The 17,307-nt window shown below is 39.1% G+C and overlaps 1 protein-coding gene across 1 annotated transcript in view; it reads right to left on the bottom strand.

The window, feature by feature from the left end:
* Positions 1–210: 210 nt before the first annotated feature.
* Positions 211–17,307, bottom strand: part of LOC149158794 (Putative N-acetyl-gamma-glutamyl-phosphate reductase) — a 233,389-nt gene continuing 216,292 nt past the window's right edge. The window contains exons 12-13 of the mRNA XM_089436316.1: positions 797–925; positions 211–683 (exon numbers count right to left, since the gene is read on the bottom strand). Of these exons, the coding sequence (XP_089292442.1) occupies positions 576–683; positions 797–925 (237 nt within the window). The 3' untranslated portion in view covers positions 211–575. The remainder of the gene's footprint in view (positions 684–796; positions 926–17,307) is intronic.

The following is a 17,307-nucleotide window of genomic DNA, read 5'->3' as shown; positions in this document are numbered from 1 at the left end:
AAAAGATAGTTGAATGCAGATTAATAGAGCATCTCTCAAGTCAAAGACATTCTCTGTACCTAACCAAACTGAAAATCCATAAATCATGTAATTGTATAGCACCTAACAAATAAATAAAAGATTAATACTCTGGTGGAACCTAACAGACACATAGCACAGCACATTGCAGGAGGTAAACAGAAAAAATTTGAACTCTCCGAGCACTCCATGTGTCACCAATTGCAGCTTTCATAACAAACCAGAATAATTCAATGTTAAAAACAACAAGAAATGCCATTTTATTTGAATGGGCTAGTTGTCAATGCAAAATTGCTTTCTGTTTCAGGACACAGAGGATATATCAGACAAGCCCAAGCCAACTGCAAGCACCTTGTAGATGATTATTATGCCTACCAGCTAAGATTACTCGTGAAAAGGAATAGTAAAGATGTTAGCTTTCTCGATCCCAAAGCTCAAACTAAAGGAGAGACACAAGCCTGACATACTCGCTCCAGGTCTCTTTACAAAGTAGACATAATCCAGATGCCATTTCCAGTAAAAATGCTTACACAATCAAGGAAAGTAGAGATGTTTAATCAAGGAAATAAAGGCTGATGGAGAAGGCCAAGGTTTTCAGGATATCCCATCATCAGATTTAAGTTTTGAAGTGCTTGACCGGATGCACCCTTGACAAGGTTATCAATCTGTAAAAATAACAATGAAAAGGGGATTAAAAAAGAAGTGAGAAGAGTCACCGTAAGAAGTAAATACTAATAAATACTTTATAAAAAATGCACAGGCAAAGAAAATTTTATACCACGGATATTATAATAGCTCTTCCAGGAATACGATCTTCAAATACATTCATGAAGCAGTAATTTGAACCCCGGACATTGCGGGTATGTGGTATAGCTTTCTTTTGCAGCAAAATAACAAATTCCTCATCCTGTAACAGTTTATTCATGTTAGAATAATACAACTTGACATTTCCAACGTGGGAATTTTCAATTTCTTACATAATGACAAAACACTTAGGAGAGTAAAATTCTCCAATTTGCTCTTTTTTTTTTTCCTTCTGAACTAACTACAAGAAGAAGAGAGTTGACAAGAAGTTTTTCAAGTATGGAGAAAGCACAATGAGCAAAATTGTCAATTTAAGTATCTGACATTTTCCTTTCATGCATTTTATACCATGGCTTTTTACACCTTACGGAAATATTCATTATTACTAAGAGATGTAAAATCTCAATTAAGCCATATATATATTTAAATGGTGAAGGTTGCAATGTATTCGTTTCAGCAGTGTTGTAAACCTCTCGAATTTATCTTGAAAAAATCGCGAAATCACGATTTTTTTTTTGCCTAGCTGATGTTTGCCGATTTCTATTAATATTTTGGTGGTATCTTAATTTTGCTGCTATTTTTACCAATATTTTTGTAACTTTTACCCTTTTTTAGTTTTCCACACCCTTGCTGATTTTATCCCATGACAATATTTGCAACATTGATAAGCATTGATATAAATAATTGTTGATATCCTTTTTATCTTCTTCTATTGAGACGTACTATAAATTAGTTTTTATTTAAGAGTTCCGGGTTTCTTATTTCTACTTCCAATATCGTTTATATCTCTTAGCAAGTGGGTTCACCTTTTCTTGTTATTCCTGCCCGTACCTTCAGGTTTTGCTGTTTTGCTCTCAAATGTTCGTACGGTTAAATTTTCACTGTCATGTCATCTTTTTTTCCTTTCACCACAGACTTTCATTTAACACACCATAATCATTTGTTGAGTGTTGGAGTTGTAGAACAAGGGAAGATGAAAAAGACAAACGAGATGAAAAGTACGATGGATTATTGCATCAAAGAGGAATACAGGATGGCTGAGCCCGAAAGGCCCGCAGTCTCCCAGCCTCGAAATGATCAGCTGATCATCTCTCCTTTATAAATTATTTACACACGTCCAAATTAAAACTATAGGTAATTTTTTTTTTGTCAAAAACATATAGAAATTTGAACTGATGATTTATTGTGAGTGACATTCACCATCAATCTAAAACCTATAGATTATGGGAAATTAATTGTTTTTGCTCAAGTAACTTTTAGAAATTTGAACTTGTGGCTCTTGGGAAATTGTTTTTGGTCAACTAACTTATAGAAATTTGAAACGATCATTTATTGTAATTGTCATTCATCATCAATCTACAACCTTGTTGCTGCTCCCTAGCACACACACCTAAGTTAGTGAGAAAAAACCCTAAACCCCACAAGGTGTGGTTTGGTGGAAAAACTAAGAGATGAGACTGTCACAAATTCCCAATTCCCTCCGTTAAATCTCTCTCCTAGGTAATCTAAGGGGGGTGGGCCCTAATGAAAAATTATATGATATGAGTTTGTAGGAGATTAAGTGGAGTGAGATGTTTATCAAAAATAACTTGATTCCAAGAATTAAACAAGGATATGAATGAACAAATTTCAATGATATATTCAAAGTATAGACTAGTGCCTTCAAGTAAATAACAATAGCTTGCCTAAAAAATGAAATCAAGATACAATGATAGACAATCCTGCAAAATCAAATGTTAGACCAAGATGAGCATATAAACATCAATTGCAACTATAAAAGAAATAGTACTTGAAAGTAAATGCTCAAATGACAAGATAATGACATCAACTACTCATGATAAAGATGATCATCAAAGCAACAAATATATGAAATAACTTGAAATATAGTTGCATCAATGAAGGATATTCCAAATACAAGAAAGCTAATTGTTGCAAAAGTAAAAGATCCAAATACTTGCACTATAAAGCAAATGCTTCCTAAGAAAAAGAGGATATTTGCAAATATGACTCAAATAAATTCAAAATAGCATATATAGGAGAGTTGTATTGCAAGTAAAGTGAAATTGTGATGTAGAGATGCACTTGATTTATTTTATTAGTTGTATACTAAAACAAAGTTTCAATTGAACTATGTTCCCCAAACCTCATCCTCGCTCGGAAATCTGGATCTCGCAGTGAGGAGTCAATAGGGGTGGAGAGTCCCTAAAGTCTATACAACCAACTTAAGTTGGGGGTTAATTTTTGGAAATGTCAATTAGTAATAAAATGTGCCTAAGTGAGATGCTTGAGTAAATGTTGTTGCTTCCAAAATAAAGTATTGGTGATTCAGTATAATGGACAATGCTCAAGTAAAAATACCAATATCTTCAAATGGAAATGAAAATGAAACTTCAAAAGTCCACAATTCCTTTGCAAGAAATAAAATCAATGCCAAATTTGCTTCAACACAAGAATGTTCAATAATAACCAAGATGCCACATAAATTAAACTTACAATGATAAATAAAGCAAAGAGCTCAAGAGACTTGTGAAACCATGATGCTATATTAAACCAATTTAAGCTTGTCAATTGTGTAAAATACTTGCTTGCTTTTGTAATAAAAGGATATTACATGTTTTGTAATAGAAGCTCAATGCAATTATGTAATATCCTAAACAGGATATTTGACGGATTTTCGCAAAAATTAAACTTAACCAAAAAATTCACCATAAAATTACTATTCGATTAACAGAGGATTGCCATGTAAAATATAATAAGTAGAGCGCATGCAATTCAATAACACAATGAGTAGAAATATTCTCAGCTTTCATTATAATAAATGACTAAAAGAGTGTACATGATGATATAGCTGAAATAGCTGAGATAGACAATTTGGTCTCCAAAATTGATGTGTTCTAATGTTGAAGCCGACCCTCCCAAAACTGAACTAAAATCAATCAATGCACCTGTGAATTCTGGCTGAATCCACCAAGGAGATGAGATGGGTTTTTGTCAACTCTCACCAAGATCACCCAAGAGTTTTCGTCCTAGGGCTACTGCTGAAGTAGAGAACCGAGTTCTCAAACCTCTCCACAAGAAGAAATCACAAATCCAAGATGTCCTCCAATGGCCTCCTCCTCCTCTTTTATAGATCTAATGGATCCCTTTAGAACCTCCTATTCTATTATTATTTTAATCATGGAGCACTTTTCCCTCTTTTATTTTAATTAAAATATTCTTTTTAATGCGTAAAAAGGGTAAATTGGCCACCATGTCTCCTTAGGTCACTAAAACTCACATCTAACCATTCCATCATGTAGATCTTCTCGTTCTGGTTCCAACGAGTTATTACACTAAGCAGTTATGTCAAGTATTCCTCCCGGAATGCCACCTTAAGCGTAATTAATTGAGTTAGGCCCAATAATAACTCTATTTTCTTAATGTTGTTGGAATGCATCAAAATGAAAGGCAAACTGTGAAGATAATGGAATATACCAAGCAAATGCCATCGGACCTCATAGAAACTCCTCAAAACCCCTCCAAAAGCCCCATGGGCCCGCTGCTGACACCAACCTACACCTGCGACCTGTCTACCGCCAACTCTAAAATTCCATCCTAACCATGTCATAAGGAACACCAAAAAAAGGGGCATTACAAATCCTCGCCCCCCAAGATTACTTGCCCTCAAGCAATCCAAACCTGTGGACCATTCTGGTGACCCAATGCCCGGATCCCATATGAACCACTGAGTGATGCTCTGCCTTTGTGTTAACCTATCATGAATGGTCCCCTCAATGCCCAAATCCCAAACTGATCTCTGAATGTACTTGTCATCAACCAATCCTCCTGGATCCCAATACCACCATAGCCAATCATCGCCCAAGTCCCATGGCTCAGACTGTGCTTTGTCTCTGGCTATAGTTGTTGCTCCATAAAGTGAATACAAACTCATCAACTCTCTACAATCCTGTCTCTGGCATAAACCGAGGTCAACCCCACTATGTTGATGTTGGACTAGTGCTACTGAATATTGATGAACTGTCGGTCCACATCTAACTGCCCACTGAAACATGTAGTAACCCCCTCATTAAAGCGCCCATGTTGTACTGTGCCCCAAACTAAGGTTGATACTCCATCAAAAGGATACCAACTCATGATCTCCCGCCAATCTATGGCATGGACTCCGGTGTAAGGAACGAGTCTACTATGTTGATGTTGGTCCATGCTCAACTCACGCTGCTCTACGCGGTCCATTGACAATACCCACTGAGAGTACCTTACCTTTCTCCCTACAATGGGCACGAGTGGCCAAACTGTGTTGCACGCCCTGTCTATGTACTCCTAGAGAGGGTTGCTGCCTGGAAACACTATAGCTCTATTTGCTGCCACTGCACCTATCGACAACTCATCAGTGGGTAGGCCCAAAGAAGGGTGCACCACCATCTCTAGAAAATCCTCTGTCATCTGTCTAAAAGCTCCATACTCCTCTGGTCTACTCGTCACTTGCAAAAACGTCCTGTCAAGTTCCAACACCTCCTGATGATCAATATCTGCAAACACTACCTCCCTGGTGTCTGCCTGCTCCCCTCCAATGGTTGGCCCCAAGGGTGTCTTCTCCTCCTCCTCCATCATGGGTTCAATATGAACCTCCAACTGGCTCTCCCCAAAAGGCTCAACATGCATACTGTGCACATCATCCTTCTCAGCTGACTCATGCTCCACCATATGTCGCTCATGCTGACTCATCACTAGTGACACACCATCCTGAGTGTCTCCCATCAGGTCCACTAACTGCTCACCATACACACCAGAATATAAATCTGGCCTACTGTCAACAACTCCACATGACCCATGCTCCTCAGAGGCATCCTTGAATGAACCCATGGACTCGTCTAAAGAGGAATCATCACCCTGAGAGTCAGAAGAAATCTTCCCCTGCTCTGTCTCTATCATCTCCTCAGTGTCACTCAAGCATGAGTGATCAAGGCCCCAAGGTCCCTTGCAAATGAAGCAGAGACCCTTCCTCCTCAGCTCATTCCCACTATGATCCACCAAACCTAAGCAGCTCCTCCCTAGTCAACTGTCTCCTGAATAACCCCATGTTTTGCTCAACCAACCTTTTGGCCAATTCATAAGCAACAGGTGAAATTGGTTGTTCTCTCCTCCAAATGGTCAACAATCTAGCCCGCAACTCCCTGCAAATGGCATCACAATCTCCCATAACGGAAGACAAAATGGACAACATTTTTGCTTTGACTGTGTCAGGTGATCATCCTTAATGCTGAAAAAGGATTGGAACATTTGAAGAATCAGGTTGTCACACTCTAGATCAAACATAATGTCATAGGATCGGAGCTTGGCCATATCCTCCAAAATCCAGAGCTTTTTCCCAAAGGTATGACCCACAGTGTTATCTAAGTCCCGAAAGGCCTCTACTATCAACCTGAAAATTCTCCTCATAACATTATCATTGAAAGGAGGTATGGGTGCGGTCAACCTCATGATGTTACTAAGACATGATGCAACTAGAAGTTTGATTCCTTCACAAGGTTCCTCCAAGAACTCGGGTTGTATTAAAGCTAGCATGGTTGGTTTCAAAACCCATATCAACTTCTTCCCCTCCCACTGGTCTATCTTGGAAAGGAGTTCATCCAACTCTTCCAGTTTGAAAAAGACTTTCCATGTGAACCTCATGCATTTTAAATCTGTCCCAAGTGCAAGGATTTTGTGTCCTATTTTCTGCCCCTTCTACACATCTCTTGTTTCCCCTTTCTGAAGAATGGCATAAACCCCTTTTGAAAAAGGTTTGTTGTCTTGCCTGGGTGCATGATGTTTCACGGAACTAACTTCTGCATTGTTCAATCTTTTCAATTTGTTGAGGAGTTCCTCCATGGATGACAAGAAAATTTGTGAGGATGAGGTCACGGTTTTTCTGAGTGTTTTGATGTATTTCTATGGGGATATTTTGTCAAACAGTACGTTACCACTCTGTTGCAGGTGAAATTTCATTTCCAAGACAAGGCATGCAATGTTTAAATATAGATCAACAAATCCCAACAAGCCTGTACTTCTATTAATCAACCCAGAAATTTATACACTATTAGTATATAACAACAACACCCATAGAACGGTCTCTTTTTTTTTTTTTTGAAAATTCTGTGAGCAAATCAGAAAGATAGAACCGGGAATTAGTGGTGGCAAGCAGTAGTAGGTTCAAATCTGTATCGGTCCACTTGCAATGAAGTTCCAGGAGAAGTACGTTGCCCAGGTATAGAGTAATGGTCTGAACTCCAATGCTATTCCCAACGCTAATGTGTGATACCTAGATTTGACCTCCAGAGCAGAATAATTATGCATGTAGATGCGATCAATTAATTATGTAATAAATGAGTCTTTGCGTGAGAGCGCTGACTTCGATATTCGCTGCTATCGACCCTGCAAAACGTTGGACTTGTCACCCAGTCTATTCTCCCTGTGTGAATTGAGGGATGCGGCTACTATAATGATCTGTGGAAACTCTGAGACTTATCCAACAAACAACCCGCATTTCAACACGATCTTCAAATTTTCTACATAGCAACTTCAACCTCTGCGTCACTTAACCGACGGGACAATATGTCTGTCAGAGCTATTCCCCTGTGGCCCGCACCACAAATCACTTACATTCATGCCCCTGACAATCAACTCTGCATGGATCGATCCTATCTGTGGACAGCGGTAACATCGCATTACCCATATTTTACACAAGATGGTGATCCCTCAGTGAGCGGTAGACTCAACATTATTCTTCGGTATGATTATCCACTCTGCTTTATGTCAAACGATCCCGCCTTCTGACAGTGAGGATTCAAAGGCAAGGCAACTGGGCTCCTCCGATCAAGCCTCCATGGTTCGATCACACAATCAAGCCGCCAAGAATCAATGTGCACGGCCTCTGTTCAATTGCGAACAGTTCCTCATGAAATTACAGGCTTTAGTGAAGATCTTCAAATGTTGTTCAGTCAGCAACAAGCCTTCAGTAGTTTTGGCAACTTCCTCACGATTAGCGCTTTGAACAAGCGCCCAATTTCTCTCGATAGCCACCCAAACCTTCTGCATACACTGCATCCGGTAGCTCAATCCTCCTAACATTGGCAATTTATCTCGAACAAAACACAGTTTCGGTCCAGAGCTAAATAAATATTTACGTGGAGATTTAATGGCCCACTGGACCCAGCGATTTTGGTGCTTAAGCAAATTCATGTTAAGAATGATGGAGAAATTTCGGCATAGTGTTCCAGCTTCGCTCAGAAGAGGCAATCCTATCTTTCCACGTGCCCCAGGCTTCCCAATCGCACCAGATTTGGCTCCTGCACGACAGTTGTATCTTTCTTCAATCAATTTTAAAATGGTGGATCCTTGCCAAAATAATCGGCCCTTTCAATAGCGTTAACTCGTCCCTTGAATTAAAGGTGTGGCCAATCAACTTGACGAACACCAACTCGTTCTTCTCCAATTTATTCTTCTCAGCCTCGGCATTTTAGTGCTCTATATGGAGTCAGATCTTCAACCCTCGGAATAAGATCTCGGCGATAATACGATCCTTCCAAAATATATGACGTGGCTCACTTTTTACTATCGGGCCTTTTAATTCTGGAAGAAAAGATTATTCGACCCTTCTAAATTAATCAAAATGCACTCTTGAAATTTGACACGACAACTACCCCATTAAGTTCGACTCCCGATTTTGATGGTGGTTCTCACCAAACTGGACACGGCCTTTACATATAATATTGCTATGGCAATTATATTGCGATGGCAACACAAAAGTCACATGTTCGGCTCACTTCAAATAATATGTTGGGACCCTCACAATATTTCGTCCCTTCTTTTTTGTTAATAAACTTTGGGTTAAGGAGGGAATGTGGCCAATGCAATGTTCTCCCAATAAAACAATGATGCTCGCGGCCCCAATGAATGCCTTTCGCTCAAAAGAATCTCACAACGATGGCTGGTACCTTTGGCTTAAGCAGAGATATTTTGATGGGCTCCTCTACACAGTGTCGAGCGTTCACATTGGTCACACGACCCTATCAATTTATTACAACCTCAGCAATGTAAACTCATCTCGAGACGGAGGGTTCGACCTACTCCAAATCAATTTAAATTTGGCCTTTGCATTCTGTAACCATTGATTTTGGCCAGGAAATTTTACACGAAATCGTGAAATCCTTAGTCTGGCAGGAACATCAGCTCTAATACCACTGTAATATCTTAAATGGGATATTTGACGGATTTTCGTAACAATTTAACTCAACTAAAAATTCCACCATAAAATTACTATTGGATCAACAGAAGATTGCCATGTAAAATATAACAAATAGAGTGCACGCAATTCAATAACACAAAGAGCAGAAATATTCTCAACTTTCATTATAATAAATGACTGAAAGAGTGTATATGATGATATAGCTGAAATCGCTGAGATAGACAATCTGGTCTCCAAAATTGATCTGCTCTGATGCTGAAGCCGGCCCTCCCAAAACTGAACTAAAATCAATTGTCTATTCTAGTTGAATCCACCAAGGTGTTGAGATGGGTTTTCGTCCACTCTCACCAAGATCACCCAAGGGTTTCTGTCTTGGGGCTACCACTGAAGTAGAGAACCGAGTTCTCAAACTTCTCCACAATAAGAAATCACAAATCCAAGATGTCCTCCAATGGCATCCTCCTCTTTTATAGATCTGATGGACCCCTCTAGAACCCCTATTTTATTATTATTTATCATGGAGCACTTTTCCCTCTTTTATTTTAATTAAAATATTCTTTTTAACGCGGGAAAAGGGTAAATTGACCACCATGTCTCTTTAGGTCACTGAAACTCACATCTAACCATCCCATCATGTAGATCTTCTCATTTTGGTTCCAACGAGCTATTACACTTAGGTGTTATGTCAAGTATTCCTCCGGGAATGTCACCTTAAGCGTAATTAATTGAGTCATGCCCAATAATAACTTTGTTTTCTGAATGTTGTCGGAATTGCACCGAAACGAAAGAAAACCATGCGAATGATGGAATATACCAAGAGAATCCCATTAAACCTCATATAAATTCCTCAAAAGCCCCTGGGCCCGCTAATGACACCAACATGCCTCTGTGACCTATCTGCCTCTAACTTTGAAAGTCCATCTTAACCATGTAATAAGGAACACCAGAAAAAGGGACATCACAAATTACTCAAGAAATTGAAATAACCAAATGTCATACTTGTGTTAAAATGAAAATGGATGTGAGAACTATGTTAGAAACTAATCATGCATGAGTGAAGTGAAATTAGCAAATGAAAACTAGAGTAATTAAACTAAGATGATTAGTTCACCCATGAGAAAATATCCTCTCTAAATGGGGAGAAGGGATATCATGGGAAAAATCCCAAACTCCCTCACAAGAAAATTTAGCACTTTTATTAGTGAATAGTTCTAATGAAAAGAGACTTCGAAAAGAAAGGAAATATTTACAAAATTTGTGCTTGTGATATGCTAAACTTACTCCTTAGATGCCCAAAGTAATTGGCAAATTAATGGCATAAAGAAAAGGCCTCTAAAGTTTGCAAACTTGGAGAAATGTTTACATGTAAAAATCACATTGTGAAGCTCCCCTAATATACGCAATGTGAGGTCTGTTTTGGCATTCACAAAGCAACGACTTTACAATCACAATGCATGCAATAGGAGAGAGGCTAAGCCTCTTCTAGCTTTCGGCCCTTAAGAAAAAATTAGCAGCCCTCACAACAACCGACGGCCTCCCTTGAAAACTAGTGTTGAAGTGAGAGCCCAAGTTCTGCACACAACTTATTATAAGTTTCAAACAATGAATCCTACAAGCTGCGACAAGAACAAGTTAAAGAAAGCTGCAAAACAAACCAAGTGTTAGCTATGAAATTAATCAAGAAAATTACAAATGTATATGTACAATAGTCTACAAAGGCTAAGCTAAAGAGTATGAGTAAATTTTCCTCTTTGCTTAACTATAATTTGGCTCTAAAATAGCAAGATTATAGTGAAATGAAGCACAATTTTAATAAATAAATATTAAATGGACAATGTTGATTTTTGTAGCGTCGAATGTGTTCTAGCCACGACATTTTGTAGAGAGGCTAGAATACAAGTATTCTCCAAAACACGAAAATTGTTTATGGAAATTCCACCTAGAAATAACTTAATTACAATAATTAACTTTTTTTTAATGGTTCCTAAGTCTAAACTTAGGAAATCTGGTTAATTAAAGGGTATTAATTAAGTCATAGTGAGAATATTTTAGAAAAGACATGGGTTTATTTCTAGTTAATCTTAACCATCGATTATGTTTTAATCTTGGCCGTTGGTACTCCAACAGAAGATTATACGAAGAATTTGATGGGTAGATGGAGAACACACAAGAGCAGATACTCAATTGCTCAAACAGATCGATTTTCTCAGTGGTTGAAGTTCGGCAAGAGAAAATCGAATCAGAGAGTGAGTTGCAGGTGAGAGAGAGAGGGCATCAGCATATTCTAAGAGTGCAGGACAAATCTGGAGGGGGAAGCGCATAGGAGAGATGCAGATCATCAGCACAGAAGGGTTGATGCAAGGCCTACGCAGTCACTACGCAGAGGGTAACGCAGAAAGGCCAACGAAAGGGGCAGGAGGTCCTCTTTGGGGTCAAAGAAACATTGTGGAGAGTGATAAATTCACTAGTGAATTTCTCTCAGTGACTATTCCTCTATTTTGTCTTGTACAATAAATTATTGTTAAAGATTAATAAAAGAAAACCTCATCTGCTACACCGGTTTTTCTACATTGGGTTTTTCTAGGGACAATTGTCCAAAAATAACTGCCACTATGGTTATATATGTGCTTGTATTTTCCTTGTACTTACTTTCCACAAAATTTTGTTTGTGAAAGCTACAGTGCATGTATTTTGATATTTGTCGTAGAAAACTGCAAATAATTTGTTTAAGTAATTTAATGAATTCAAGAAATATTATCAATTACTACAATAGGATTCGGAATCACCAAATTTTCACAGATTATGCTTGAGATATGAGCCCAAAACCCAAAAGAAATCCCTGCAAGACAAATTCAAAAGATGAGGCTTTGGTAATTGACAAATGTGGGTTCTCTGAGTATTTCAAGAGTGGTTTGGTTCCTCTGAGAACTTCCCCTCACGATTGAAGATTGATCCAAAGATATATGTTCTACACAATTTCACATAAACAAATTAGATCCACATGTCTTCAATCACATGCAATGGTGAGAAAATTTTAGAGATATATTGGACATCAACTAAAGCATTTCTCTATTTAGAGCAAGTAGATAATCTTTGTACTAATGTAAGATAGTGATACATCAACACAACTTTAAAAATATAATAGAAATAATAGCATAATGAAATAAGTAGAAAGACGAGCAAGAATATCAAAATATTACCATACACAAGGAGAAGAACACCTCAAATGTAATCCCAAAGTCTTTTGTATTAATTTGCAAAAGAGCGTATAATCTAACAGAGTATCCTCAAGCCCAATAACTCATATTGGTTTTTTTTACTGAGAACTCATAGCTTTATAGAAGTTTGGGAGTCAATCCCAAAGCAAATGGTGACAATCCCAAGACCAATAGGTGACAATCCCAATGCTCCTTCATGCAAATTTTAATTTCCCAAATGGCAACTTAATTTCTTCCTTAAAGGCCCACACAATCCTTAATGAAGGAGCTCGAATTAGATGAGAGGACATGTGGAAGAGTGGATTGGAGTGGTAGGAGACCACTCTCTACCTCACTCAAGTAAACTCTAATCCAATCTCAAGTCAGCTCAAGATATCTCCTTGAAGCTCGAATTAACTTCTTCAAATTGTGGATCTTGTCACTAAAACTTGTTGTCTTTTCCACAAAAAAATTGATTTGTTTGATTTGCAGCTTATGTGGAGTCCACATCACTTGGTAACTCAATTTTAACTTTTAGATGAATTTCCACCTTATTTCGACATCATTTGAGTATGTGTGGATATTTATTTGTCTCCATTTATTTAATTGTTGGGCTAATTTATGGCCACATTATGCACAAAACATAGGAAAAGTGGGTTTTTAGGATCTAGAACTTATTTTTTAAACCTCAAAGTGTGTTATAATAAAAATTTGAGGGTGAGAGGTGTAACTTTGAGCATATATACCCAATACAACTTCTATTGACATCACTTACTACATTTTCCATTCAGATTTTATTCAAATTTATGCCCTGCGGAAAATTTAAAAAATAAAAAATTTGACCCTAGACCTAATCAAATTCTACAAAATTTTACGAGTGATCTAATATAGTAATATACAATGACTCTAGACACTAGGACTCACCCAAGGCCTCATCATCAAGCCACACTCCAGTTTTGGGGTTATGTTTGAAAGAAAAAAGCTTAATTAATTATTAAGTCCTAAAACGAACCTGATAATTAACCAAGTAAAAAAAACCTCCCAGAGTAAACTTACTTGATGACAACGTCCCAAGTTACCTAAGCTTTACATGAATCAACTCATCACACTAACATCACTTTACATCATCCCCGCAATGCTTGTAGAATATAAATACAACATAAAAAAAGATGAGAAGAAAAAATTAGAGTTAAAAAACTATGATGATATAAAAACTTTGATGATACATGAAGTCTTTGACATATTTTCGAGCATGGAGTCTTCAAAAAAAATTTAGATACCACTTTAATGAGCAACAAACCTCATAATTAAATTATAAATAAATAAACTACTACAATTAATAATATAATCAAAATTAATAACAAAAACCTCATAATCAAATTATAAATATTTAAACTACTACAATTAATAATATAATCAATATTCCCCGGATGCGGGTGGTTGATGAGAAATTAATGCGGATATGACGCCGGTCTGGCAGGTGGCCGAGCCACATGGTCGTCCGCGCTCTCACCTGTGGGAATTTAAGGCAGGCCTCTACCTCTTGGCTAGCATCATTAATCCACTACGCGGATCGAGACCTCCCCAGTAAGCTTAAAATCATGGCTTTGAGCCCTCAGCAGACCTCCATTCTGCCACTAAATTGCTCTTGCCACCCTGCGACAGTAGAGCCAAGCACTCGCACAGCTATAGGGAGGCGTTGTAGGCTTCTCTGTTGCGTCGACCTGGGGAATGGTATTCACTTCTCCCAATCTATTCATTGCACCTTGCAATTTGATGCCTTGGCCCCTGCCTCTGTCCATGATTTGAATCCCCTTGTCATATACAGTAATACCTCTGCTGCTCTCGCCCCACTCCCTGCGATCTCGCCTCACTCTTCGCTGCAACACCCCACTCAGAGCAATATGCCTCGTCATCGTCACCGCATGAGAAGCAGGCATGGTGGTAGCCGCGGAAGAGCCATCCACCCCCCTTCGCCGCTTCCCTCTGCTTCGACTTCCCCTTCGGCCTCCCCGCCCCCTAGCCCTTCCTCTTCCCGCTTCCATGGCAGTCATCTGGCTACCCGTAGCAGAAGAGAATGAGCTCGTCCCTGTGAGACTCTTCGGATTGATGAGGCCACCCAGACGCCCATTCTAAATGCTACCACCCAGTCCGCTCAATTTCATTTCCTTTGCTCCATGGATAGACCTGTAGTCATTGCCACCATCTCGGTGGAATTCAGGGAGGAAGCTGGCACGAGCATTGAACCAGACCACAACCCAGCGAAGAACCTGGTTCTTCCGCCTCACGACACTATTTAGAGGGTGCTGAGCACAAGCTATCAGCAGGAAGCCAAGAATCAGCCAACCACCAGCAGATCGAAGGCGTCGGGCGGCAAGGCCATCAGCAAAGCCAAAGGCATTCAGGAGGAAACCAAAGAGCCACACGACACTATGGGTGGCAGGCAAGCAGAGGATACTGATTCAGGCGAGTATGGGTGTCCGATTGTGGAAGAGAAGCCACCGTCCTAAGACACCTAGCATTCGCATGCAAACAGGTCACGTGTCCAGCTCGGTCTTTTGAGTTTTTTATCTTTTTACTGCGGTTAATTTTGGCTATTAATTTTGAAATTCACCATGACAATAAATTTTGAGTTTTGGAGATGTAGCCTCTGCGTGGGCAGAAGATACTTATCATTATCTCGTCTTCGGACTGGTTTCCCCACCCGGGGCAGTCTCATTTTAGTTTTGTTGTTTAAACTGGTCATATGGATGTCCTAGACCCGCAACGGCCAAGGCCTCACTGTACATTATGTTTCTATTAATAAATTTAGCCTTACATAGAAAAAAAAAAAAATATACATATATATATATATATATATATATATATATATATATAATATATATATATATATATATATATATATATAATCCATATTAATAATGGTTTTTACTAATGTCTAGGCTATCAATCTCTCCACTTATTTTGTACATCTTCTAGTATTATACTTCGTGTTTTTCTATTTTCGATCGATAGTTATTGTTTTTGCATTTTCATCATATATTTAATAATAAATATATTTTTCAAACTTGTTATTTACCTATTGAGATAATTTTTAAATATTAATAAAAATATTTTATTTTATATTTTATTATTTTTCAACTTAAAATTTCTTATACACAAACATTGAAATTTAATTAACAATAAATATATTTTTCAATCTTATTACTTTTTTTTTGTGTAAGTAAGCATTTGTATTAAAAGGAAAATATAGTACAAAACTTCTGCAGCTGCAGAAAACGGGCCGCTAAACAGCAGGCCTAGCTTCAGTAGACTAAAAAGAAATAGACAACCCACCACGCAGGGCGGCAAAGAAACACTAGACTGAGTGGGCAGCCGGAAAGGATAAAATAACCACCTCGGCTCCCAAGGGAGGAAAAGACTAGGGCAGAGCTAAACAAACAGAAACCAGAAGAAGAGAGAAGACTGGCCAAAACCAAAGATTCTACACAACGAGGGTGGAATCATTTGGTCGTCCTTTTTTCCCTTTCTTTTTACCTACTTTGACCCAACCACTTGGATTCTGATGGTTTGGTATGATCAGTAGACTGTGTTGGGCTGAGGGCGAAAGCTCCTTGTCTGAATCCGAAGGAGAAGCCTCATGAATACGTTTCTGAGAAATAGGAGGGATTGTGGCTTCCTCATGACAAACCGATGTTGAAACCTGTGCTGGCGTTTCGTCCATGATTTCCTCATCTATCTCCTCGTCCTCGTCCTCTTCATCTGAGCTGGAAAGGATATCCAATGGGGGAGGATCATGAGGTTTCCAGCTTTTGGATTTTGGCTTAGAGTTGGCCTTCTTTTTTTGGGGGGGCAGTGAAGGACACGAATTTTGAAGGTGCCCTGTGAGATGGCAATTGCAGCAGCGAAAGGCTGTATTCTCGAAATCCAGGGATTGAGTCCAATGGAAGTCTCCTATTTTTAGAATGATTTGATCGGGTAGTCCTTTGCTTATGTCTATTTCTGCGCAGATTCTGGCGAAGGTGTAAATTCCTTTTTGCCCTCTTGAGGCATCTGTGTTGAGGAAACGTCCTAAGGAATTACCGATTCCTTCAAAAACAACAAAGTGCCATAGATGCGCTGGAAGGTTGGGAAGTCTAACCCAGATTGGCAGTTTGGTAATGACTGTTGTAGATGGATCGAAGTCTTGGAACCATGGAGTGAGGAATAATCCGGTAGAATTCCAAAACCATGGGCCTTCTGTTAGAACTCTTTGGTAGTCCTTACTGTCAACAAACAGGGTGATGAAAAATCCTTTTGAACAAAGAATGACCTTGCAATTCTTGGTCCAATTTGAGTGAATCCATTGATACAGATCTGTTGTGCGAGGCCAGAGACCATTGAACCTGCAAATGATGCCTGTCTCTGCAAACACCTAGTGAGTCCTTTCCAGCGAAGGATCATTTATTTCAATGGATGGGGTTTCCTCCAGCTTGTCTACTAAGAATGGCTTAGGAGCTTGAACTGGTGAGACTTTTTCCTTGGGCTTCTGAGCATGGACGGCATCCTTATAGGAAAACGCTGCAGCAGAGGAAGACGTCCAACAACTCCCCCTCTCAGTCGAAGGGATAAAGTGATGGAAGCATTTCTCTGAATGTTATAACAGGAAAGGGGGCATGAGTCCTCCAATTGTTTTCCTTCGAGGAGGAGACGCTGAAGGGCAGTAGGAATCCCCTCTTTATCTTCCAATTTCTGCTTAAGGTCCTGCACTAGATCTGAAGGTTTCACCCACTGCAGCAAAGTGTTGCCGGAGAGGAGCACAATCAGAATCTGATAAGGTGCTGAAGCATCTGTTTTCTGCTTGCTGCTGTGCTTTCCAGCGCATTCCGTTTGAGCTGAAATAGAGAACAGGCTTCTGTTTGGGAGAAAATCTCGTAGGGGTGTTTTGTCAAACAAAAGCCCCGCATCCTCCTGATACTTCCCGAGCTTGCATGGGCAAGAGGCTCCCCTGAAGCGCTCGACTTTTAATTCTGCAGGACTTTGCAGAGTCCAAATGTTATCTGGACCATGCGGTTTATTCCT

Source organism: Pinus tabuliformis, chromosome 5_2, assembly GCF_031772625.1.
Source record: "Pinus tabuliformis cultivar Carrire ecotype Pingquan chromosome 5_2, CPIR1, whole genome shotgun sequence".
NCBI lineage: Eukaryota > Viridiplantae > Streptophyta > Pinopsida > Pinales > Pinaceae > Pinus > Pinus tabuliformis.
This window is presented reverse-complemented; position numbering and strand designations above follow the sequence as displayed.